Here is a 26,164-nt window from a genome sequence, read left to right on the forward strand (position 1 = left end):
CCCAGCAGGTATCAAACACTGTGTTAGTCTTGAATATGAACAATATTGCATTATCACAACCATACCTTGAAATATCTCCCCACAAATAGGAAAAGCAACTGTAAATCTGAAAGGAAAAGAATGAATTATTATAAGTAATATTCACTGACACTCTGACAAGAATTTAAGGTTTAAGGAGGATGTAGTCAGAGGCTCTAAACAGCAAACAACGTTGGTACTTTATCACAGGTGTATTTGTCACATATCCCAGCCTCTCTCTGAGGACCAGTTTGTTTCTATGGCAGCATACAAGCTGTCCCCAGCATGGGCCAGGGATAAACAATACTTTTAAGAAAACTTAAGACAGCATTTTCCCCAAGATGACACCCATGATTCTTTTGTTTTAACATTGCCTCTGATCGAAACAGTTGTGCCACTTTTGTTTCTGAATTAAGGAATGAAAGTGTACACTTTAGGGAACTGTATCTTTATTCTATCTTTCATTTTCAAAATGCGCAACCTCAACTACAGGAGCAGGGGAAGAGACTAATCTCTACTCCAGATCTGTGCTTGAAATAAGGGGGGGGGGAGAGAGGGAGGCAGACCTTTATCTTTTGTGAAGACCCATTAGGTGCTGTTTTTGAAAGGCTATGGTGGCCATGATTTAGGTAAAAATTGTAGGGTGCCAGGAAGAAAGAGGAACAGGGCTCACCAGGAAAGCCTACTTGAAGTGATCATGCTTAAGAAATTGGCTAAAGGGACGAAAATGGAAAACGATACATCAAGGTGGATTTTCAAGTTGGAAAGAGACATCCAGTGGTGTTCCTAGTTTTCTGCACCCATTTTTATTTGTAATGGCATAAGTAAAGAAAATAGAATTGCCTCTATGCATAAAAAAACAAGAAGCTATACATATTAAACAATGATCTGATGGACTCACATGGTGACAATCTTGTGAAATCCAGTGTTGCCCAGAGGGTAGTTTTGAACTTGCATTTTCTCAATCTGGATTCAGATTGTGGCTTAGCTTCAGACTCACATGGAAACCTTGGGCAATTCAACTCAGCTTCAGTTCCCCCATTTCTAAATCAGGAGCCTTATTAAACATTTACTTCGTGTGTGACATATGAATGACTGATAATGAAATTAAATTCAGAACACATAGTTCTAGTGACACAAGTTGTTGTAATGGTATAGTATGTTATTCCAGTATAGGTATGACATGAATATTCAGATGAGATCTCTAGTACTTTGCCCTCCATGCTACTCGACAGTAGGGTTCAGTGCCCAGTAGGGGTGGAGAAACATAAGTCTATTTATGATAATTGTACACATGAACATGTGAAAATTAGGCAATGTTTCTGAACAGTATTTATGAAAAGTAATTACTCACAGTTATAAAGATTAAATGTAAATTTAGTAAGATATAAATACTTAACAGATATGAGGTCACAAATTCTTACCTTATTCTTCTCACTGTTGCATTTAGGTCTGATGTCTTCTACTTCTGCCTGGGTTTTGATTTTTGGCAATCTGCATTTTGATTTCCAGCTATTTTCCCTCACTGCATGCTTGGCTAGCAATTCAGTATGTGCACATTTTCTTCCATATTCTTTCGTTAGAAACACCCTTGATTTATAACTTTCGTACATGTTTGTATTTATTGCTGATTCAGAGTTTTTATTTGTATGCTGACTGTGGTCTAGAAAAGCCTGATGTCAGCAAAGCATAAGTGATCTGGTTCAGAATGCTGCTTGCTATAATAGTTACGAGTTTTATCTCATCAACACAATTTGTCTGGCTGGCTTTTCACAGTCTCAGAACCAAAACAGAATGGTTGGTAACAACAAACTTGTATTCATTCATATTTCATTAGCTTGACTGCCAATGAGAAAATAAGGGGCTTTGTTATATTTATTCCAAACCAAGTCAACAACGGCCTTATGCCATAAGCGCACAAAATCCACCAAGCAATGAAAAGCCATATTGTTTGGAAGAACACACCCTAACTACCAATATTTAATTTTAAAATCACCAACTTCATAACCATTCACATAGCTATTCAGAAAAGGCAAAAGGTTTTGCTCCTCACATGGCTAGCTCTTAAAGAAATAAAAAGTGAAAAGTAAACTGGATGTTGAAGGTAGGGTATCTAAAGTATACATTTCTCCAAAACCAATAGAAAAGTCAAGTGAAAATATTTATTTAAATGGTTGCAATCGGTTAAGCATATTTACTGGGAAATGTAATATACAGCCACTCTCGTGTTCTGCAATGTTAAATTGAAAATAGCCCCCATGCCATTCTGCTGCTTCCCATAAACTCATTTCATATCAAAACCTAACAAAACTTACATGAACTCAGAAATGCTTGCTTAACAATCCTCTAAGTTTTCATGGTGATACACAAAACACTCAGAGAGAAGCAATGGTTTAAAGTGTAAAACAAGAGAAAGAAAATCCAGACCCCGTTGGACTCTTTTCTTTCAGTGGTCTAGTAATTTGTTGAAATTAATTCACTAATAGGCAAAAAAACTTGCGGATTAAGAACATACCTATAGCCCACAGATGGTTCTATCAAACTTTAAAAAGCAGGGAAATTGGGCAGCTATAGTGAATGCACCAGGGGAGCAGGAGACTTGACCTCCCCTCTGAGATATTGGACTGCCCTACAAATTTGTCAAAATGCAAACACAATTTGGGTTGGTCTTTTACAGTCCAATCTACTTCCTGTGTAGCTTGGAAGAATTTGGTAACAAGTACGTCTTGTAGTCCTGATTGCAGATGTTGCCACCACTCACCATATGTTCAGAGGCACGTTACCAAATTCTTCCAATCTACACAGCAAGTGGATTGGACTATGAAAGATCAACGCAAATTGTGTTTGCATTTTTACAAATTTGTAGGGCAGTACAATATCTCAGAGAGGTCAGGTCTCCTGCTCCCCTGGTGCATTTACTATAGCTGCCCAATTTCCCTGTGTTTTCAAAGTTTGATAGAAATATCTGTTGGCTATAGGTAAATTCTTAAACCGCAAGGGGATCTTTTGCCTATTACTGAATTTATTTCAGATCAATGTGGTTCCTTCCAAGTAAATCTTAATAAAAGTGGCATTAAAATAGAATTTCCATTCATGATCAAATGCTATAAATAATGTGGTAAAAGCAAACTGTATTTATCATGCAAATAATGCTGACAACTTGTCCTGCCTGAGGTTGCATATTATGAAATTATCCCAGATTGGCAGACCAGAACATTAGGGGAAATTGCTAATCTGAGGAAAGGATTTTTTCACAGTGACAGAGGACCTCCAGTGTAGACAGGCAGCCAGGGCCACACAGACTTCCAGAATTCCACTACATTCAAGTTTGTGATCTGTATAACTTTTTATGGCTTTTGTTTAAAGAGTATAAAAGTTTGCACAACCAATATGGAATGTACAAGATCTAGCTCTACAGCAAATCATCTTCATAACTTACATTTCTCAAGTGCAGAGGTGAAATAATTCAATAGACTTCATAATTATTAAGGTTACATAGATAAAGTTCAGTTTATTATAATGCTATCCAAATACAGAGCAGCTTTTGTCATTAAATGATGTGTCAAGAGGAATAAAATGAAACTGTATCAATCAATTTAGGCTGCACACCAGTGAACCTTATGTACATAATGTACTGTATTTTTTAAAGAATTTTTTTTTTCAAATGAAGTGAACACTATTTTGAAACAAATTTTGTTTATTAATATGTAAAAAAATAAATCTGCAAGAGCAACAGTGCAAACATTTCAGGACTTGCATGGCACAAAAAATAAGTGAGTACAATCAGAATTACTATACAAAAGGACCACTGTTCCTTGGAGCAGTGGTTGATATGTACAGAACAATCAAAAGAATTAAAAATAGATTGCAGTTTAAACAGGAAGTTGAGCTACATACAACTGGTTCTGTCCTGTATGGTCTTTCTATTTCAGGTAGTGAAGCCATCATTCCTTGTATCTGAAATTTAAAATGAAATAAAAATTATCTGCTGCATATACTACAAAAGCCTATAATAAGTTTAGTAGCTGGTCTGACCTTAGCCGGTATTTGTTCACCTGTATCATTATATTGGGTGGTATTCAGTGCTAGTCCTACTCTGAGTAGACCCATTAAAAGGAAGAAATATCACTAATTTAGGTACATTAATTTCAGTGGGTCTACTCTAAATAAGCCATAGCTGAATACAACCCATTATTTGTGTGTTATCATCCAGGTAAACACTAACACCAACAATACAATAATATATAATTATGATAGTATGTATTGTTATTAACCATTTCATAGAATCATAGAATAGTAGAGTTGGAAGGGGCCTATAAGGCCATCAAGTCCAACCCCCTGCTCTGTGCAGGAATTCAAATCAAAGCATTCCCGATAGATGGCTGTCCAGCTGCCTCTTGAATGCCTCCAGTGTCAGAGAGCCCCCTACCTCTCTAGGTAATTGGTTCCATTGTCATATAGCTCTAACAGTTAGGAAGTTTTTCCTGATGTCCAGTGAAAATCTGGCTTCCTGCAACTTGAGCCCATTATTCCATGTGCTGCACTCTAGGACAATTGAGAAGAGATCCCGGCCCTCCTCTGTGTGACCACCTTTCATGTACTTGAAGAGTGCTATCATATCTCCCTTCAGTCTTCTCTTCTCCAGGCTAAACATGTCCAGTTCTTTCTTAGTTTCAAGTCCCTTGATCATCCTTGTTGCCTTTCTCTGAACCTGTTCCAGTTTGTCTGCATCCTTCTTGAAGTGCAGAGACCAGAACTGGACACAGTATTCAAGATGAGGCCTAACCAGTGCTGAATAGAGGGGAACTAATACTTCAGGCGATTTGGAAACTATACTTCTGTTAATGCAATCTAATATAGCATTTGCCTTTTTTGCAGCCACATCACACTGTTGACTCATATTCAGCTTGTGATCAATGACAATTCCAAGATCCTTCTCACATGTCGTTTGACTGAGCCAAGTATCCCCCATCTTGTAACTGTGCATTTGGTTTCTTTTTCCTAAGTGTAGAACTTTGCATTTATCCCTGTTGAATTTCATTCTGTTGTTTTCAGCCCAATGCTCCAGCCTATCAAGATCCCTTTGAATTTTGTTTCTGTCTTCCACAATATTAGCTTTCTCAATGCACTTAATACCATATAATTAGAATCTATTATCTAAATCCTTTAAACCTCGTAGATAGTGTAATTATGTGTCTGTTGTATTGCTCACAATATTGCTTTGCACATATGTCTTCCCTTTATAGAAATTTATCACTATTCACATACTTTGAAAATCCTCATGACAATTCTTACATATTCATTCATATAAATGCAGTTGGACAATCATCTATTAATCAGTCTAAACCTGAAATAACTCAGTCATGAATCTGTTACTGTGCCTTCATCACAGAGATTATATGTGCTGCATGAATAGCACCAACAAACCGTTCATAGGGGAGAGAGGACTTAAGGGGAGCTGGATGTTCAAATACTCCTCAGACAGGAGTCTATCAAAGCCAACTGTGCAGATCATCTGTCAGGGGATGTTTATGTAGATCTGAGTCAGTGGACTCACCCTGTGGACAGTCACGGGCCCTTTTGTTTGTATGGGACTCCATCTGAGGCGCAATCTTACTTGAGCAAACCAACCTGCTTCCATACATGGATCATCACTCTTGCTAGATAAGGGTGAATGTTATGTGATCTGATTAGTACAGATGGAAATAAAATTAGTAACTTCTTTGCTAATGCGATATGCAGCTTGTTTTATACAGCAGGGATGGGGAGCCCTTTTGAGTCTGATGGCTTCATTCTCTTCTACACAATCTTCTTGGGATCATATGCCAGTGCTGGGTGGTGCCAGTGGCAAAACTGGATGGTGCAATATAAGTGTTACCTTTGTACAGCAGGGAAGTTTCTACAGACATTTGCATACTCCTCTCTATTGAGGCAAGCAAGAAGCATTATCAGAATTCAAGGACACATTCTAGGCAGGCAAAAACACTCAAGGATGGTGCAAAGCAGGGGTGGTGAGTGGAGTTTCTTGGGAGGGTCTGTGGCCTGAAGAGAGTCCTACAGGTCCAGAAGAGAGGCCAGGAGGGCCGCATTTGGCCCCTGGGCCTGAGTAATACAGAAGTGTAGACATAGCTCTGATTCCAGAAATCTCAAAAATAAAAACAGGGAAGTAGCTTGCCCAATTGTTTCAGCATGGGAAGAGAGTGTAGAATAGGAAGGAATATAAACAAAACTACAATTTTGAAGGTTTGAGCCATGAGAACTAAATTAAAACGTCATGTTCAGAGGCACCATATTTTTGTATTTTACAAAATCAGAAGCTGCATTCAGACAATTATATCTCAGTTTAATTGGCCAAGATAAAAGTGAGCCCTTTAAAGTGCACACACAGCCCCTTTGCTTCAGTCTTTCTGCAAGCCAACAAACCAGCCAGGAAGTATTCCATTAATTATAGTTTCCCATTTTGTCTGAACTGGCAAATGATAGTTCACAGTTTTCAAACAAGCCAGGATGTGAAGCCAGCTTCAAAACATGGCTTCATATCCTGGCTTGCTGTTTGGAGGAAATGGGAAACAATAGCTAATGGAAGACTTTCTGGCTTGTTCACTCGTCCAAGCAAAGGAAGGACTGTTGGGGCTAAGTGTATGCTCAAAAGGCTTGCTCATAACTTGTTGTATATTGTTCATATAATTACCCAAATCTGGCTAATATCTCCCTGATTACCAGATACTGGCGGGATACAGTGAGGGACAACAGGGGACAGTTATCAAAATCTTATCCCGCCTATAACATTCCCGAAGCATGTGGATAACTGTTCTTCCACAGAATACTGAACTAGATGTGCTTTGGTTTGACCAGGCAAGTCATTTCTTACATTGTTATGAATTTTGACTACCAACCTACAACCCCTCCCCGTGATGGTTTGTGGTGATAAATAAATAAATGATACAATCCAATCCCTCTTCTAAACATATAGCTATGAAGTATTAATAGTATCCACAAATTCTACAATCTACACATAGCAGTAGGTCAAACAAAGTTGTTGTTTTTAAAAAAGAAGAATTAAACTTACTGTCCACTCTGCATTGTCTGTCTTGGAACATCTTACGTTCACTGGCAACTTAAGAACAAAGTCATTGTAGGAAAGACCCTGTTTTCTGGACCATTTAAATTTGTTCATTGCATCCATGAAAGACAGATTTTTGTATTGTTTTGGACTCTTGATAATGAATGGCCAAGTCCTAAATTAAAAAAAAATCCTATTATTACAATCCCTAAATCAAATCTTTAGGATGCTATCCCTATGAAGGAAAAATATTTTTAATTTTTGAGGTATTACTGTAACAACAACTAAATGACTAATTCACTGATCCTCAACAATATTTTGAATGAAGAGTTCCAGCGAGCCAGCCCTTATGCAGGGAAACTTGCACACCAGCTCCTAGACCAACCCATGGAAGAGAGGATCCTGCAGTGGTCACCAATGTGGCACCTGCAAGAGCCTTCATTGGTGCACACAGGCAGGGGCCACTAGCCCGGCATTCTTTTTCTTTCTTTCTTTTAAAAAGTAAGTCTCTAGCCGACCTAGAAACAGAGTTATGCAAAACATGCAGGTACCATTCTAAATTATTATTGTGAAATGAACCAGCGTGGCTATCTGTCAGTAACATCAGAGCTGTGATAGATAAGTGAGTTGCTTGGACACCAGGCAATAGGAATCCCTGGTTCCCGAAGAGCTGCTGTTTTCCATGCCCCTTTAGTGCAGTTTTCCTGTTTCTATCTTATTTTTAAGTAGTCCTTGGAATCTCCATAGTTTGCTCATTCTTTTTTCATAGTAACCAGGATGTTTGGTTCATCTGACATCAGGTACTCTTTAGAAGCTAGTTTTTGGCAATACTACTACACAGCAAGTACAGGTGGATTTTACAGAATCCCCTTGCTAACTGGTAAATGCAAAATGTGAAAACTTTGCAAGGAGGCTTAGGTATGTCTCTTCCTGTGTAGGGTAAAGTAAGACACTCATTAAGTATTCACTGATTAGTTATCTTATAGTACAATGGTATACATATCTACTCAGAAGTAAGTCTCTTTGGGTTTAACGGGGCTTGCTTTTGGGTAAATAGGAACAGGATGGCAGCCTAGGCTTTGGCTACATGTTGACTCAGAAGCAAGCCTTTGTATTTAATGGGGTTTACTCTCAGGTAAGTGGGTACAGGATGGTAGCCCAGGCTTTGTTTTAGGGTTGGCATTGGCGAAAACAGGTTTCTTGTGACTTCAACAGCTGGATCTCCACAATTGGGACCAATAGGACATAAATAACTTTCCATGGTAACCATGAAGTTGTCTGAGGATGAAGCAGCAATGACTGCACTCTCTCTAATTTTGTGTCATGTCATGCCCCTCATACCAGACATGTTGTTGTGTTATGCTATGCCCCCCATGACAGCCATTTTGTGACTGGAATTCACAACATGCTCTCACTGGTCCAAAATGTTTGGCAAGTCCTTCTATAGGGCATGTTAAGCATGGTGCATCTTGTCCACACCTCCAGGTTTTGGCACACTGTGATAAGTATTACTCATCTCAAGGACTGTATGATCCCATGCTTTGAGGTTATTAAGGGATATTAATAAGCCAGTGTAGTTTAGTGGTTAAAGTGCTGGACTAAGACTGGGGAGACCAGAGTTCAAATATCCATTTCAATCATGAAACTCACTGGGTGACCTTGCGTCTGTCACCAGCTCTCAGACTAATCTACCTCACAGGGTTGTTGTGAGGATAATAAGGAGAGAGAATAATATGGGACAGCCTGTTGCCTGTTGGAAAGCTCCATGGGTTTCCACAAAGACAAGGAAGGGGTTAATATTGTACAGAGCTGTTCAAGGGCACAAGGCAGCTGGAACAGAACTGAAAGTGCTTAAAAACCTTGAGCAACACAGCAACAGTGTGGGGGAATGAGATTTGTAGGAGAAAGAGCCTTGTACCGTGTATACTGTGAATCAAGTAAAAGATTCTCTTTACAAGATCCTGTTGTGAAGCTTCTTTACTCTGGCTACTTACTGGGCTACTGAGCAGGTGGTCTGCTACTACGCTTCAACTTTCGATCGCAGCACAACAAGGGTTATGGGCCCAGGCAGCCCAGCAGTCCAGCCAGTCCAAAAGCCTAGAGGACCGGACTGAACAGTGAGCCAAGGATCCGGCAGCAGTGAGGAAAGAGAATCCGAAGAAGACCAGTGGCAAGCAGCAGTGAAAAAGAAAGCTTAGCTGGTAAGCAGGAAAGTGACGGAAGGCTGTGAAAATATGGCAGTTTCACTTTCTGCAGGCATGCCTCTTGAAAGGCTAACAGAGACTAATTATATGAGTTGGAGATTACGGATGCAAGCATTTCTCATGAAGGAAGATGTATGGGAAGTGATAATTAATGACCCCCCAGCCGTGCCGCCTCCGGAGCAGTGGATTCGGCGTGAGGAGAAAGCGAAAGCGTTTCTGATCTTGGGAGTGGATGATTCGCAATTGATTTATTTACATGATAAGCCGACAGCTAAAATGATATGGACTGCTCTAAATGATATACATGTGAGGAAGACAGCCAGCAGCAAAATACATCTGGCACGTAGATTATATCAAATGAGGCTGACAGAAGAGATCACTATGTCTGAACATTTACTAGCACTGAAGAAGCTATTTGCTGAGTTACAGGAGAGAAATGTGGAACACACACACCTGCAAAAAGTTTATATCATTCTTTCATCATTAAACACATCATGGGATCCTGTCATGAGTTCGTTAGAAGCCATGAGAGACAAAAATTTGACGGCGGATTACGTGTCTGGAAAACTGATCCAGGAATGGGAAAGACGTCAGGAAACAACAGAGAGCACGTGGAGAAAAGCAACAGAAAAGAAAGCAGAACTGTATTCAAAGAGGCAGGTACAAGAGTGTTTGGTGTAAAAGCCTGCTACATCTGTGGGTCTTACTCGCATCTACAAAGAGACTGTGGGTCGAGAAGGAGAGTACAAGGAAGAAAACAGTCGTATGTGCAGCTGGTGAGTGTTGGCAAAAGCTGCAAAGACAGTGACTGTGGATATTAGGTAATCGATTCAGGGGCAATGCATAGCATGGTTGCAGACAGAACTATGTTCCAAACTATGATTCCCACAACGGAAGGTGTACTTTTGGCGGATGGTACACAAAGACAGGTACTTGGGAAGGGTACTGTTAAATTATGTAACTTGCAAACTATTATGACTAATGTAATGTTTGTACCGGGTCTGGAAAACAACATCTTATCAGTAACAAAACTTAATGCCATGGGTATGATGTATTGTTTAAATGTGGGATCTGTGAAATAAGAAAGGAGGACAAAGTGTGTTCACAAGGGAGCTTAAAGGGTTCACTTTTCTATGTGGATATGGGCACAATAAAGAAAACAGCGTTGATAACAAACGCAAAGCCTCATGACAACTGTATTCATTTGTGGCATAGAAAGTTAGGGCATGCTAACTATGGTACAATAAGAGACATACCAAAACATTGTGCTGATGTAACATTAAAGGAGTGCAGAAAACATGTAGACTGTAAAACATGTAAACAAACGAAAGCCACAGTAGCGCCCATAAACAAAGAAGCTAAGAGTGAAACTAATGAACCTTATCAAACTATTCATGTAGATCTGGCCGGTCCATTTCAGAACTCACAGGGTGGAGCCAGATATTATCTGGTAATAGTGGATGATTTTACCAGATACAGTACTGTTTATCTGTTGAAAACAAAAGATGAAGCGGAGAAGATGCTGAAACTATTTGTGCAAAAGGTGGAGGTGCAACATGGCACACACATAAAGAGAATACGCTCAGATCAAGGTGGGGAATTCACTAGCAAAGCCTTTGAGCAATATTTGGTTCAGAAAGGCATAGAACATGAATTAACTGCACCATTTTCCCCTTTTCAGAATGGGTTAGCTGAAAGAAAAAATAGGTCTTTGCAGGAAGCAACGAGAGCCATGTTACAGGACTCTAACTTACCAAATGCATTTTGGGGGAAATGTGTATTATATGCATGTTACATACAGAACAGATTACTGCATAGAGCAATTAACATGACACCGTATGAGAAATTGCACAACACGAAACCCAGACTACAACATGTTATCAGATTTGGAGCAGAGTGCTGGGTGCACATCCCACAAAGTAAAAGGAAAGGAAAATTGGCACCTAGAGCAGAGAAGGTGTATATGCTTGGCTTTCAGAAAGCTTATTATCGTGTTTGGCTACCAAAACAAAGAAGGGTAGTACTCAGTAGAAGTGTGCAAGCCCAGGAACAGGATTGGGGCAAATCTGAATATGTGGAACTGGGAAACACACATGAAAAAGAGACAGAGCAAGTAATAAAAGCAGAGGAAGAGGAACAGGCTATTGTTGATGCATGTCACAGCAAACAAGAAGCTGAGCCTCAAATCACACTTAGGAGGTCTGAAAGGGCAAACCTGGGAAAACCTCCAGAGCGCTTTCAAGTAAGCAAGCTGAAAGCACAAAACACAAATGGAAGGGAAAGGTCTCCAGAAGGGAGTAAACAGTATAATAAAGAAAGGTACGAAGAAGAGAAAAAATGGGAAACATTGTACCTAGAATGTGTGAAAAACAAATGCTCATGAAATGTAACCAAATGTGTAAAAGTCTGTAAAATGTACATATGCACAAAGAGATGTCTTTATGGAAAGGTGGGGACTGTTGCCTGTTGGAAAGCTCCATGGGTTTCCACAAAGACAAGGAAGGGGTTAATATTGTACAGAGCTGTTCAAGGGCACAAGGCAGCTGGAACAGAACTGAAAGTGCTTAAAAACCTTGAGCAACACAGCAACAGTGTGGGGGAATGAGATTTGTAGGAGAAAGAGCCTTGTACCGTGTATACTGTGAATCAAGTAAAAGATTCTCTTTACAAGATCCTGTTGTGAAGCTTCTTTACTCTGGCTACTTACTGGGCTACTGAGCAGGTGGTCTGCTACTACGCTTCAACTTTCGATCGCAGCACAACAAGGGTTATGGGCCCAGGCAGCCCAGCAGTCCAGCCAGTCCAAAAGCCTAGAGGACCGGACTGAACAGTGAGCCAAGGATCCGGCAGCAGTGAGGAAAGAGAATCCGAAGAAGACCAGTGGCAAGCAGCAGTGAAAAAGAAAGCTTAGCTGGTAAGCAGGAAAGTGACGGAAGGCTGTGAAAATATGGCAGTTTCACTTTCTGCAGGCATGCCTCTTGAAAGGCTAACAGAGACTAATTATATGAGTTGGAGATTACGGATGCAAGCATTTCTCATGAAGGAAGATGTATGGGAAGTGATAATTAATGACCCCCCAGCCGTGCCGCCTCCGGAGCAATGGATTCGGCGTGAGGAGAAAGCGAAAGCGTTTCTGATCTTGGGAGTGGATGATTCGCAATTGATTTATTTACATGATAAGCCGACAGCTAAAATGATATGGACTGCTCTAAATGATATACATGTGAGGAAGACAGCCAGCAGCAAAATACGTCTGGCACGTAGATTATATCAAATGAGGCTGACAGAAGAGATCACTATGTCTGAACATTTACTAGCACTGAAGAAGCTATTTGCTGAGTTACAGGAGAGAAATGTGGAACACACACACCTGCAAAAAGTTTATATCATTCTTTCATCGTTAAACACATCATGGGATCCTGTCATGAGTTCGTTAGAAGCCATGAGAGACGAAAATTTGACGGCGGATTACGTGTCTGGAAAACTGATCCAGGAATGGGAAAGACGTCAGGAAACGACAGAGAGCACGTGGGGAAAAGCAACAGAAAAGAAAGCAGAACTGTATTCAAAGAGGCAGGTACAAGAGTGTTTGGTGTAAAAGCCTGCTACATCTGTGGGTCTTACTCGCATCTACAAAGAGACTGTGGGTCGAGAAGGAGAGTACAAGGAAGAAAACAGTCGTATGTGCAGCTGGTGAGTGTTGGCAAAAGCTGCAAAGACAGTGACTGTGGATATTGGGTAATCGATTCAGGGGCAACGCATAGCATGGATGCAGACAGAACTATGTTCCAAACTATGATTCCCACAACGGAAGGTGTACTTTTGGCGGATGGTACACAAAGACAGGTACTTGGGAAGGGTACTGTTAAATTATGTAACTTGCAAACTATTATGACTAATATAATGTTTGTACCGGGTCTGGAAAACAACATCTTATCAGTAACAAAACTTAATGCCATGGGTATGATGTATTGTTTAAATGTGGGATCTGTGAAATAAGAAAGGAGGACAAAGTGTGTTCACAAGGGAGCTTAAAGGGTTCACTTTTCTATGTGGATATATACTGGCTACTTACTGGGCTACTGAGCGGGTGGTCTGCTACTACGCTTCAACTTTCGATCGCAGCGCAACACAGCCATGTATGCCACCTTAAGCTCCTTGAAGGAAAGGTACAATATAAATTAAATAAAATAACTGGGGTTAGGCAGGTGATGATCTAAACCAGAGTCTCCTCCATGGTAGAATCTCATCTCTGAAATGCCCCAACTATGTCTATACACCTAGTGGCTAGCACCTACTCTTAGGAGCTTTAAGCACCAAGCAAAGAAAGCTTTATTCACAAATAAGTAATCTGGTTTAACTGCCTGCTACTATTTGGCATTTGCTAGCTTGGAATTTCATCTGTTGCTTACAAAAGTAGCAGTGGTAGTGTTTTTTTATTTATTTTGCATGGTTGTTTTATTGTTCTGTAATGTTTTCTATCTCTATGTTTTCACATTTGTGATTATATTTTAATTGTTTTGCTTATTAGAGTCTTCATAATATCCCTTGAATTTATTATGTAAACAAATATCAAAATGTCCCCTGAATGTATTATATAAAGAAAGATGTGACTGGAAAATAGTGTTAATTCCTAAGATCCTGCACTAAGGACTGAAAAGCCAGCACTACGTAGACCCAAATGGTTTTCAATTTTTTTAAAAAAAAGGATCTGTGCAAATGGACTTCTACAAAAAAATTAAATGGCCTCCAAACCTTTAAATGAATGAGAGAAAATGTGCAGTAAGAGCTATGGTAACAAGTTGGGATCATTCCATTAACTAAAAGGAATCCTGATGTAATCGTGCACATAATCAGATGCTATCAAAAAACAGAAACACAAAAATGCTCAATGTTTTACCAATAAGGGCAAAAACCCCATACATACGAAACAAAAACCTGCAGCAAGAAAAGAAAACTACATATGCATTTTTCTAAACAAATATAGGAATTTTCCAATTCAGAGGAGAGGCAGAACATGGCACAGGGCACACCAAACCCTGCTTTTGAAGAATAACAGGATGGAAGGAGTGCACTGTTCTTAGTTAACATATCACACAATTGGCAAGTTTTGCCTCCTGTTTTAGGTGCTTTTAATATACATTAAATAATTAAGAATATGGTATGAAGATGTGCAAGTGACTTCTGCAGACTTCAAAAATAAAAATAAAATGCTATCGTGTATCTAGGAGAGCAACTTGCAAAACAAAAACTTCAGATTAATTAATTAATTTATTTATTTAATTTAATTTATATACCGCCCTAAGCCAAAAAGGCTCTCTGGGCGGTGTACATAAGAGATAAGATTAAGTCTTCCAAGCTAGAACTATTCCTAGTCTATTTTATTTGAGAAGTGCAATTTGCATTTTTGAGCTATTCAAACAATTTGCTTTTCCTAGGGCCAAATGTGCATTTTGTTCCTAAGGACATTATTATGAATGAACATTCAAAACAGCACTTCTGTTGCTAACATATTTTCTTAGATCAGAAAGATGAATTTGCAAGCTCTAAATTAGAACATGTTTTTTTTTTCCCTAGCTGTCAGAAGATCTTACAAAAAGACAGCAAAAAAAGTGGCTGAGGATATTATACTCTGAGGATGTCGGTCTCTGAAAGAGTTCTTAGAACCACCTGTTAACATTCTATAGTGCAAAGCTCTAGGGGGGAAAACAGAAGCATCACTGGAAGCCAACTAGAACGTTTCTTCTGAAGTATAGAACTCCAAACTTTTAAACATTTAAACATTTAAACAAATGCTGCTTAGTGACTAGTTTACTCACCTGATTTGAGCACCGCTGAGTCTTCTTAATACTACAATTTTGGAATCTTTATCACATTGTCCGGACAATTATTAACTGAACAAATGCTGATTACATATTGTGTTATATGTGTGACTGCCTTTAGAGATTGATTAACAGTGGGCTTAGGTTAAAAGTAGATTTTTAAAAAATGTATCTGAAAATTGTTTTATTTCTGAACCCATTCCAAAGCTTAGGCTCATTTGTATCTTGTGGCATTCTTTCTGGCCAGAAATTATTGTTCGTATTGACTTTGTTTTAGAAAAATCCCCGATATTTGTGGATGCTTATGCACTTTTAAATTATATTCCTGTGATGTGTGGACTAACAGATGGACAATGAATGTGGATCCTATGGTTGCAAGGAGACTTATACTTCAAAGATGGAAGGATAACACCCACCATCCACTACTCAGTGGCCTGAAGATCTCACTACCCTTTCTACATTTGAAAGTATATCTTATAAGCATCCATGACAACTGGATATCTACTTGGATGTATGGACTGCTTATATTACAATATATGTTTAAGTCAGGATTGATGGATTGTTTTTATTGTTAATGTGAGCTGGTGACATTTCTTTTTTTCTTTTTGTTTTATTTGATATTTTTTAAAGAATAAAAGCTCAAGCCAATTTGTCCTCCTAATGTTGTTAGTAACAGAATGGGCCTAGATACTAGGGTTGTGCACAGCCCCCCTCTATCCACCCCATGGCTCTGATCCATCAGGATCCATCAGGCATCAGGCTGACCCCTCCTGAGTTGACCTGGGGACCACCCCCACCCTGCCCTGCCTCCAGACCCAAATAAGTTTGGGAGCGGGGCTAATGTTTAATTAGGGTTGTAAACCCCTAATTAAAAATATAGCCAGCAGAGGTATCACCTCCCCCCACTTCCTTGCATCTTCTTCCTCCCCGAGACGCCAATTCTGCCGCGTGCTCTGATGCCTCCCCTCCCCCAAGGATCAATGCCTTAGCAGATCTTGGGGGGGGCAGGGGAGGCATTGCAGCACCTTGCAGAATCAACCCCTTCTCCGAACAGCTGTTGGTGATGTTCCATAAACAGCTTTCTTAAAGGAAAGCTGCTTGCGGAACATCATCTGCATGCTGCAGAGTCGAACAGCTGTTGGGCAGAGGGGATGATTCTGCATGGATGATCCTCAGCAAGCAACTTTCCTTCAGGAAAGCCTCTTGCAGAGCATCATCCACATCCTGCAGAATCTCCCCACACTATACAGAATCTTCCCCTCCAACGCCTGAGTCCCTCCAAAGAGGCCTGATTTGGCTTGAGTCTCGGGCCTTGAATCTGGTGCACAGCCTTACTAGATATCTCCCTGCCCCAATGAATATTAAGGAGCCCACTTCTTCTCTTTTCTAAGTCTTATCTGGCAAAGGTGGTGCGAAGGAGATCATACAATGTGGAGGCTTGTGAGCAGTGACCTGCCAAAATTCCACCAGCTGAATTCTATACCGACAGAAGTTTCTAGGACACCTCTAAAGGCAGCCCAAATACAATGCCATTACAGAAAAGCAGCCGAGAGATTACCATAGCATGGATCTCCATGGCTAGACTATCCCTGTCCAGGTATGTCTGGTGCCAACATTACAAGATCTCCCTTTTTGCCTAGCCATTTTAGATTTTAGAACATTTTTAGAACTGTGCTCTAGGCAGCTTTTAGTTTTGTTTCTTTAAAAGAGTTATTTTGTCTTGTTAAATTTTGCTGTTTGTCAATTTAAAACCATATTAATTTTATTCACATACTTTTGTACACTGCCCTGGAATCTTTTTAATGAACAGCAGTTAAGAAATATTTTAAGTAAAATAAAATAAATGGCTATTTTACTAGTTGGTTTTAATTTTTGTAAACCTCATTGAACTCCTTCCCACATAAAAGGTGACATATAATTTTTTTAAATTAATAATTAGATAACCCAGAAAACAGTATCCAAGAATAATACTGGTGTTTCAAGAAGATATACCAAATGCAATTTGGTTTTGCAGTTACACAGCCACAATACCACCCTCCTTACCTTACTGGCCTGTATATTTCTTTAACGCCAATAAACTGAAGTTGCTCCATTATGTCTGGAATACTTGCACATCGGGTAAGATTTATTCTTGGATAATAGAGAAGGTATGACAGGCACATTTCATTCCTGGTGCTAAGACCACCCTGAAAATGTAAACAGATCAACAGTGTAGGCCTCAGGATTTTTCAGATGTCTTGGTGTCTTAGGGTATCATCTAGAATGTTTCCTACAAGTATTCTTATTATCATCAATAATTACAAGAAACCCAGAATTACGAATGCATGCAATGTACAAATTAGGAACCGCAAATAAAACCATAAACCATATGAACGGCACACAAGTCATTGTTATTTATTTGCATGTTATGAAACATTTGTTGTTTTTTTACTACAGCTGAAGTAAAACTGTATAATAAAGAGGCAGGATATACACAGCAGGTGCTGCCAAATGACAGGAAAATGTTTTTTTTTTAAATGCTTTTTTCTAGAAGCTTTCCTGCTGTGTTATTCCCCTAACAATGACTATGCATGCAAGTTTTGGTAAGTCCTAGCGTGGAGAGAGAATTCAGTTTCTTGAATCCAAGTCTCTGAGCTTGTTTCCAGACCTGGCTACTACTGCCCTCTGGTGCTGTCTCTATATATCCATCATAGCTGCCGCCACCACCATGTTCATATGTGCACAAAACACTGAAACGATTGCAGGAAAAAGGAGTAGCAGGTAAGGAAATATGGCACAGGGCATGGGACAATAACATGAAGTCTATGAATGAATGTGGTTATAGCAAAAGGAAAAATGTCAGACTTGTCCAAACTCCCAGATTCCAAACCTGAATATCTACCCTTATAAAGAGCCTTACTTCTATCACCATCCTCAGTAAGTTCCCCTTAGTAGATTGGCACATCTACCTAGTGGCATTTTCTCTTTATTGTGGTGAGGAATTTTGTGTTCTGATGATACTGAGAGCTACGCCTGCAGCATGTAGCTGCTCAGCTGGGAAGATTTTTTACACAAGGTAGCTCAAAGGAGAGAGGCTCAGATAAAGAGATACATTGGTTCAAGAGTGCTTGAAGTAATATTTGAAGGAATACCATGTATTCAACAGTCCCAAGGAAGACACTGTATCAGTGGAAATAATCTATGAAGAAAGGCCTAGAGAATTTAGAAGTGATATGATACAATGAGAATAGCACTGGACAGAAAAAGAACCAGAGGCCAGAAACAAAACCTGGTTGAGAAGGGCCCTCTGCTGGTGGTTGTGATCCCTACCAAAATAACCTTGTTCTGTGTATCTGAGTCCTCAAAGTGGGAGCTGGATTCCATGGGTCCAAATCCACAAGTAAATAACTGAGCCTCAGTATGGAACATATAAGCCAATCAAAAACAATGCTAAAGGGAGGTTAATCTTGTTTACTGAATAGTTGGCATAAAAATAATACACAGGTGAGGCTGACCTTCCAATTATTGTATTGTTTTTCCATTTATGGCTGGCTTTGTTACTGATTGCCTTATGTCAGCCTTCAATAATTTGGTGCCTCCTAGATGTTTTGGATGGGGCTGAAGGGAATGATTTTTAGTTCAAAATATCTGGAGGGCACAAGGCTGGAGGACTGTTTTAGGCTATATTTTGCAAAAAGAAAATTCCAATTGTGCAATCCCAGACTTGATCCGCTACAGACTCAGGCATGGCTTATTTTTATCCACTTCATACCAAGTACTGAACTGGAAAGGTGGAACATAAACAAAAGCGCCATGCTCTATCACATGACTTCGCAAATTCTCAGAAGGGACCCTCAACACCAAATATAAGGTTTTTGCTTCTGCTTGGTAGTGGTTATGCTGTTTTTACCAAATACCCTGTGAACAGAACATGCATGATAAAAAAGTGCCTACCTCAGTAACTGATCTTTTGAAAGAGATATAATTCTGATTTTATTTTGATTGCATATCATAATTTTACTCAAACTATGTATTACACTGTGTTGAATGAGAACTCATGTCTGAACAACCTATAGTGCCTTAACTAGTTTTCATTTTAATTCTTCTGTATCAAAATATATTGTGAAGAAAGAGGTGGAAGCACAAGTGTGTGCGTGAGAGAGATTTTAAATCTGAAAAATGGTGTAAGGGATCATTGTATTCCACCCCCCTCTTTTCCTACAGCATGATTCAATTCTGATTCATGCCTCCACTCATAGCTATACAGGGGCTTTTTAGCCATGTGAGCTCTCCTGTGTAATATCTAGTTGCATACTTAAATTACTCTGCAGTTGCTTGCATGCACTACATCCTTTGTTAATTTGCTTTTTATAGAGAATCCACACAACATGATTGCCAAATAATTATATTCTAGTGTTTTCTGTGTTGTCATACTATATTTTTTAGGCTTGACTTGTGGTACAGTTTTTTTGGTTATCAAATTTAATTGTAATGCCAGACCATCCAGTGTGGACAAAGCATTACTGAAGCTTTTAAGGACTTCTGTGTCTTTAATAAGAAGTTTCCTGTTGGCAGGTTTTGCCTTTTATATTGCTTCCTGTTCAGTGGTTTGGAGATTAGTGATGAATAAGCACCTAAATGCTCCTTTTGTTGTTTGAGGAAGTGATAAATTAGTACCTTCTTTCCATTATTCTTTCTTCTTTTTTCTTCCACAATAGCAAAATAGCATGATTTTACTATAATGGAAAGAAAAATGAGGGAAAATAATGCAACAAAATCAATCATTTCCTACAGGAAATAGAAAATGACTAAAGGGGCAATTTATCACTGATCCTGTAACATTGAACATGAAGAAATAAAACAGGTGAACTTGTTTTAATTAAGATCAGAAAAGACCTTTGCTGAATCAGAACTGCTAGCAAGCAAATCATTTTACAGGGATCTTGCCCTGGGAAAGTCCACTGATAGTTAATATTGCACTAGTTTAAATGCTACATGGAATCAATGTTTTAATTCAACCTTCAGCTACCTGTGGGAAAGCAATGCCTTCTCAGTGGCAGCTGGTGGCTCCATTGTCAGTTGGACAGTGGAATCTGCTCTGGGTTTTAGTACAAATTTCAAGGAGCTGTTCAAATTGCTTCAGCAGATTGGATAGCTCTTTGAAAGTTCAGACTAAAGCCTGGAGCAGATTCCACTGCCCCACTGACATGGAGCCAACAGAAATGCTAACGGGCTCTACTGTGGAAGCATTGGCTGTGGGTAGAAAAGATAAAAGTTAGACCCCACTATTCATGTTTTTTACTCTTTATTAACTAAAAATAGTTTGAAAAATCATTCATACATTTGACCTCGCCCCCTAAATTCAACAACAACAAGAGATCACCAGTAACTGAGGTACAGGCTACTCAGGGTAATAATCAACTATGAGGTCAATGTAATATGTAATGCATAATTATCTAATATTGGTTGGATCCATTATTAGCACTTGGGAATTATGGGGAGCAAAGAGGGCCAGATGCAATTTCTCTGACATCAAATCAGCTTTATAAGATTACTAGAACACCTACAGCAGAACTATCATAGCCATGCAACTATCTCCCAAGAATGTCTGAATGTTAGTTGCAGCTCAGGGGCGAAATAAGACACAGACACATCAGCCTGGGTTGAACAAGGGCCACTTTATTAAATTATAACAAAACCCATTTTAAAGTGACCTGCAGAGGGAAAACCTAGGTGCGGGAACTGTCTATAAGCAAGCATGCAGCTCTCGGGCAACAGCCCTGCTGGGGCAAGGGCAAGCCCCATCTGCTTACCCCTTGCCTCAGCCACACCCAGTAGGTGAGTGGGGGGCCTTCTCACATCACCACCCCCTGGGGCCGTACAGCCCTCGGGTAGATAAGGTAATCTGGCCCCAGAAGCAGCCCATATCCTGCCCTAAAGCCGTAAAGCCCTGACAGACCGGCCTCTGGAACCACCAATCACCTCCAAAGGTGCCTAAGGGGGCCACCTAGTTGTCCTAACCTACTTCCCTTCCCACACCCGTGCCATAATAAACTGCCCTCTGTAGGGCAATAACAGTTTAAATATGTCAAATTAGTCAAATTAGCCAAAATCACCTATTAATCACAATGCCCCCTAACCCGATTCCCTCCCACTCTCACAGGGTGGAGCAGGCAAAAAACCTGCCCGCCAACTAGGATAAAAATTCCTACTCAGCCCCGAAGCGATCCATGAAGACACCATAAAAGAGGGAGGGTGGGGTGGGCGTCGTGCGCCAAAGAGGAGGCTAGGAGGGGCAGCCGGGACTTAAATAAGCCCCCTAGCTCTGCCCCTCCACGCTGTACATCATAACTGCTGCAATGAGCGACGTTGCCCCCCTGTAAGATGGCGGCGGCAGCATCACCCCCATCAGCAACTATGCCTCGCTCGCCAGCTGCACGGAGAGCGGGGTGGTATTAACAGCAAAACAATGTTTTCTGCAACATTTTTATTTGAAGACATTTTCATTCTGCCATGCCATAAAGTTTCTTACCCAAGTCATATGTGATCGATCTAGGGTACTGTAATGACATTCGGTGACCAAATTATCTCCCTGAAACACAACATTTAAGACAATCACTGTAAATGGCAATTATATATATCAGTAAAATTATATTAATCAGTAAAAAAATAAGCAACAATTAAAAGAAATTTAAAATACATTGTATTGAAAATACATTCACTTCACCTTAGAACCCAAAGCTACAAGTAACACAATCACAGAAATCATGGCTTTTCTCTGGATTCATGGGTCAAATAGCTCGATTCAAGGTGCTGGTTTTGACCTATAAAGCCTTACACAGCTTGGGACCACAATACCTGATGGAATGCCTCTCCCGATACGAACCCACCCGTACACTACGTTCAAGATCAAAGGCCCTCCTCCGGGTGCCTACTCTAAGGGAAGCTCGGAGGGTGGCAACAAGGGAGAGGGCCTTCTCAGTGGTGGCCCCCAAATTATGGAATGATCTTGTTGATGAGGTGCGCCTGGCGCCAACACTATTATCTTTTCGGCGCCAGGTCAAGACTTTCCTCTTCTCTCAGGCATTTTAGCATGTGTTTTTAAATTGTTTTTATGTTGTTTTGAATTTTGAAATTGTGTTTAAATTGTTTTTAAAATATGTGTTTTAAATTGTATATTTGTTTTAATGTTTTTGATTGCTGTAAACCGCCCAGAGAGCTTCGGCTATGGGACGGTATACAAATTCAATAAATAAATAAATAAATAGCGGCAATTACATTTCACTGCTGAATTACATCAATCCTACTCATAGTATACCATTGTTCTTTTTCTTCAATACCAAAACAGAAGCAGCAAACACTACAGAAAGGAAGTGTTGTTCATTGCTATGAATATCCTTTCGGGATGTGGTTAAGATGGTAGGAGACTTGCAGAACAATCCAGCGGAGAGGAGTAGCAAGTCTACTGCCAGGTTAGGATTGCACTCTTGAATGAAAATACTTCTCTCACTCTATCACTTGCAGAAATGAATTGATTATTTCAGCCATGAGACAACTATGCTTTTGATGTGTAAATATACCAGGAGATGCATGTAAAACTTTACAAAGTAGAGTAATGAAGACAGGACTTTCTTCCTGATCAGAGAGCGGTAATAATTGGGTTAGGAATAGGGATGGGGTGCCTCCCTGATCTGGAGGTGGTTATGGATTCTTTCTCATTGGTATCCAATGAGTGAGGCAATCCTATTCAAACTGAGTCCCCTCTTATACATTACTTTGGAGCACACCACTGCATAAGAAAGAGGAAAAAATGGGACATCAAATGGATGTTTAGTGGGACTGTGCAATATATGTGTCTGAGAGCTAATTCAACTGCACTTGCCTACAGCCAATCCAGTCATCACCATACAAACGATTAAACATTTTGTAGGTCACTGCAAATACTTTTAAATATTCATTTGTAATAGAGTGGGAAAAGTTTAATACTGTGTAGTATTAACTAAATGTAATGTAGTGTAGCGTAGTGCTTAGAGTGTTGGACTAGGACCTGGGAGACCAGGGTAAGAATCCCCACACAGCCATGAAGCTCACTGGGTGACCTTGGGCCAGTCACTGCCTCTCAGCCTCAGAGGAAGGCAATGGTAAACCACCTCTGAATACCACTTACCATGAAAACGCTATTCATAGGGTCACCATAAGTTGGGATTGACTTGAAGGCAGTCCATTTCAATTTTTTCAGTATTAAGTAGCATCACAAAACAGCTGGCCCAAAGCAGGCAGATAACTCTTGGAGGATTATAAAGTGGCCAGCACATGCTGGATGGTCATGTGAATAAATCTTTATATTGGACTTAAGTTGAATATTTGAAGTAATATTTGACAGCCTCACAAGAATAAAGTTGTTACAGGCAGTGAATTTTCCATGTTGCAAATGCACAGCACCATTTGTCATGACTAGCCCTGTTCAGAGCCCTGAGGTCGATTAGGCAGGCTGCAACTGACAAATGCTGACAGATTTATATGGTGAGGAGCCTTTCAGTCTCATATTTGTGTAATTAATATTTTAATTTATGTAGCAAGCCAAACATCTTAACAAAAACAGCAAAGGCCCAAAGGAAAAGCTTATCTTATACAGAAAATCAAATAAAAACAGAATGTTGTGAACAGCATATTAGGAATTGAAACTATGGAACCCAAGAATGATTCATGAATGTAAACATTAGGTTTATAGGAATATGATCTAATAACTTGCACAGATGAGCCACAGCACTGAGGGCCAAACTAACATTACATGCAAATGTATGTAATTATAGCTTAATTACCCATTTTAATAAGAAAAGCTACTTTGGGATAGGGTGACTGGGATGAGAAGTGAGGAGGCAGAGTGCTTAACCCTTTCTCTTTCTGCCATTTCTTTACTCCAAATGCTAGTAACTTCTCTCCCTGTGTGGAACAAGATTTGTGTCTTGTAATGGCAAACATGAACTTTTGATCCATGCAAGGGGAGAAAACTTGAAGGACAATTTGGCATGAAGATATGTCTAAATGGCAACAACATTATTAAACGGAAGAAACACTAATTCATACTGGCAAGATGGTCCTTTCTTCTTTTAGGTACTGAAACTCCTGGAAGTTGAAGTCAAAATCATCATCATAGGCCAGAAGTTGTTGTTCATCTCCCTTGCGGAAATGACGCATTCTTATAGCTCTACCAGCAAGATGTGCATGAAGAAGGACTGCAAACACATGAATCCCGCTTGGCCTCTCAGCATCCAGGGCCTGAAAAGGATCAGTAAAACTTACCAGATTACCAAAAACAAAACATAAGGGAACATTCAATATTAGAAGAGAACATAGACTGCATTTTACTATGCTTGCAAGACCCATTGTCTCCTCACTCCACACACAGAGTGTAGTCAGAATGTTAAAATAGTTACTGCAGACATATAGTTCATTCAATCCTTCACCATAGCTAGGAGCATTACATTTTACAAAGTAATAATTTTAAGGCACAGGAGCCTCTGCAAAAGGGGGAAAAAGAACCCCCCCCCCAACATTTCCTATGATGGCTGACCAGCAGCACCCTCTTTAAATCTGCTTGTGCTTTCATAAAACCCTCAGACCTGTGCGTGTGTGCGTGCGTAGGGAAATCCAGAGGTCTAGAAAATTATCAGCCTTCCCTCCCCAGTCTATGCTTTTTCATGAGTTTCTACTAGATTTCCAAACACAACTATCATTCACTATACAGAAGCCTTAACAGAAGGGGGGCATTTTACTTGTAATTTTTAAAATAGCATTGTTCACTCATTGTTTTGTATATGTGCCATTTATTTAAGGAGGAACTTTCTTTCCCAAGAAAACAGGAATTGTTGTCAATGACTGAAAAGAAAATGTTTGCCCAGCTGCAAGAAAGCTGGTAACAGACTACTGCAGAATTCAAGTCAACATTATTAACTGCAAGTCCGTTTTACAGCATATTCTGTAATGATTAGCATGAAAGATAGTCTCAAAAAAGACAACATCTCTCTTTCACAATTTCCTGCTTCCCAAATTTTAAGAATTTTTTGGGCATAAAATTTTAGAACGAAATGTTCTGTAAGATGTTGGATTCCTTATTGGCTGATTTATTTCATGTGGAATTCAGGTTCACAAAACATATTACTACTCTTCCCGCCTCCAGTTTTGAGTACCATCAAGCCCAAATCCTCAACTTTACATTTAGAATCAGTGATGCAGGAAAGTAAATTTAGATTCAAGGTACATTTGGAAAAAAGTCAGGAAAAACCTTCTCCTTTCCCAAGTTTAAGGTATCTTATCAAAACAATGTGTTGTCTAATATAATACTCTGAACTGAGTCACTAAAATGTGCTCATAATCTGAATTTGTATTAAACTGAAAGAAGCAGTTATTTTCACTATGAGTTCATCAACAATATTTTTTCTTAACAAATTAGATCTCTGTCAGTCAGAACACCCATCTTACTACTAGGAATGGAAGGATCTGTCCATTTTGGTTCTCTCAGTTTCTCATTTTTCCATTCTTAAATTCAGTTCTCCATATTTCTCCAACCCTGGGACCTCTGGGTGAAGGGCTGGTAATAAAGTCTAATTCTAATTATAATTATAATAATTCTAATAATTCTAATAATAATAATAATAATATGGGGTGTCCATTGGAAGCTAGAATTCCTACAGAGAAAAATGAAATTAAAGGTACAGCAACATGTGTAGTTCTGACTCATGTACCCCATCTTTTAATCCAGGACCTACTGTACTGCAAATGACCACACTGTAACACCTACATCAGTATTCACTATGTCATTCAGAAGAAAGCAATTTAAATGTGCTATTTTCAGTTATTGGAGAGAATTACAATGAATAGTGCAAGGCACGATACATACTTCTTCTAGGCATTCCAGAGTGCAGTGACCTTCTGACATGAAGTCAGGCATGCCGGGTGGGATGTTGTGGAAAAGGCTGACCCAAAGACCTGCTTCAATAACTCCAGCATCGTAGCTCCTTAAATCTGGAGTGTAAAATAACCTCAGTCCAGAGTTATCTATCATTCCTAAGAACAAA

General features: G+C 39.6%; 1 protein-coding gene across 3 annotated transcripts in view; it reads right to left on the bottom strand.

Annotated features, from left to right (window-relative positions):
* Nucleotides 1-3,543: 3,543 nt before the first annotated feature.
* The window catches only part of MOXD1 (monooxygenase DBH like 1), a 75,802-nt gene continuing 53,181 nt past the window's right edge, over nucleotides 3,544-26,164 (bottom strand). Inside the window, exons 7-12 of one of the 3 annotated variants that reach the window (XM_061626328.1) lie at nucleotides 25,987-26,153; nucleotides 24,174-24,365; nucleotides 21,619-21,678; nucleotides 17,160-17,293; nucleotides 7,088-7,256; nucleotides 3,544-3,975 (exon numbers count right to left, since the gene is read on the bottom strand). In XM_061626328.1, coding sequence (XP_061482312.1) covers nucleotides 3,811-3,975; nucleotides 7,088-7,256; nucleotides 17,160-17,293; nucleotides 21,619-21,678; nucleotides 24,174-24,365; nucleotides 25,987-26,153 — 887 coding nt within the window. In that variant the 3' untranslated portion in view covers nucleotides 3,544-3,810. Of the gene's footprint in view, nucleotides 3,976-7,087; nucleotides 7,257-17,150; nucleotides 17,294-21,618; nucleotides 21,679-24,173; nucleotides 24,366-25,986; nucleotides 26,154-26,164 lie in introns of all 3 variants that reach the window. The other 2 variants (XM_061626329.1, XM_061626327.1) reach the window with 2 other exon arrangements.

The sequence above is a fragment of the Rhineura floridana genome, chromosome 4 (genome assembly GCF_030035675.1).
Source record: "Rhineura floridana isolate rRhiFlo1 chromosome 4, rRhiFlo1.hap2, whole genome shotgun sequence".
Lineage (NCBI taxonomy): Eukaryota > Metazoa > Chordata > Lepidosauria > Squamata > Rhineuridae > Rhineura > Rhineura floridana.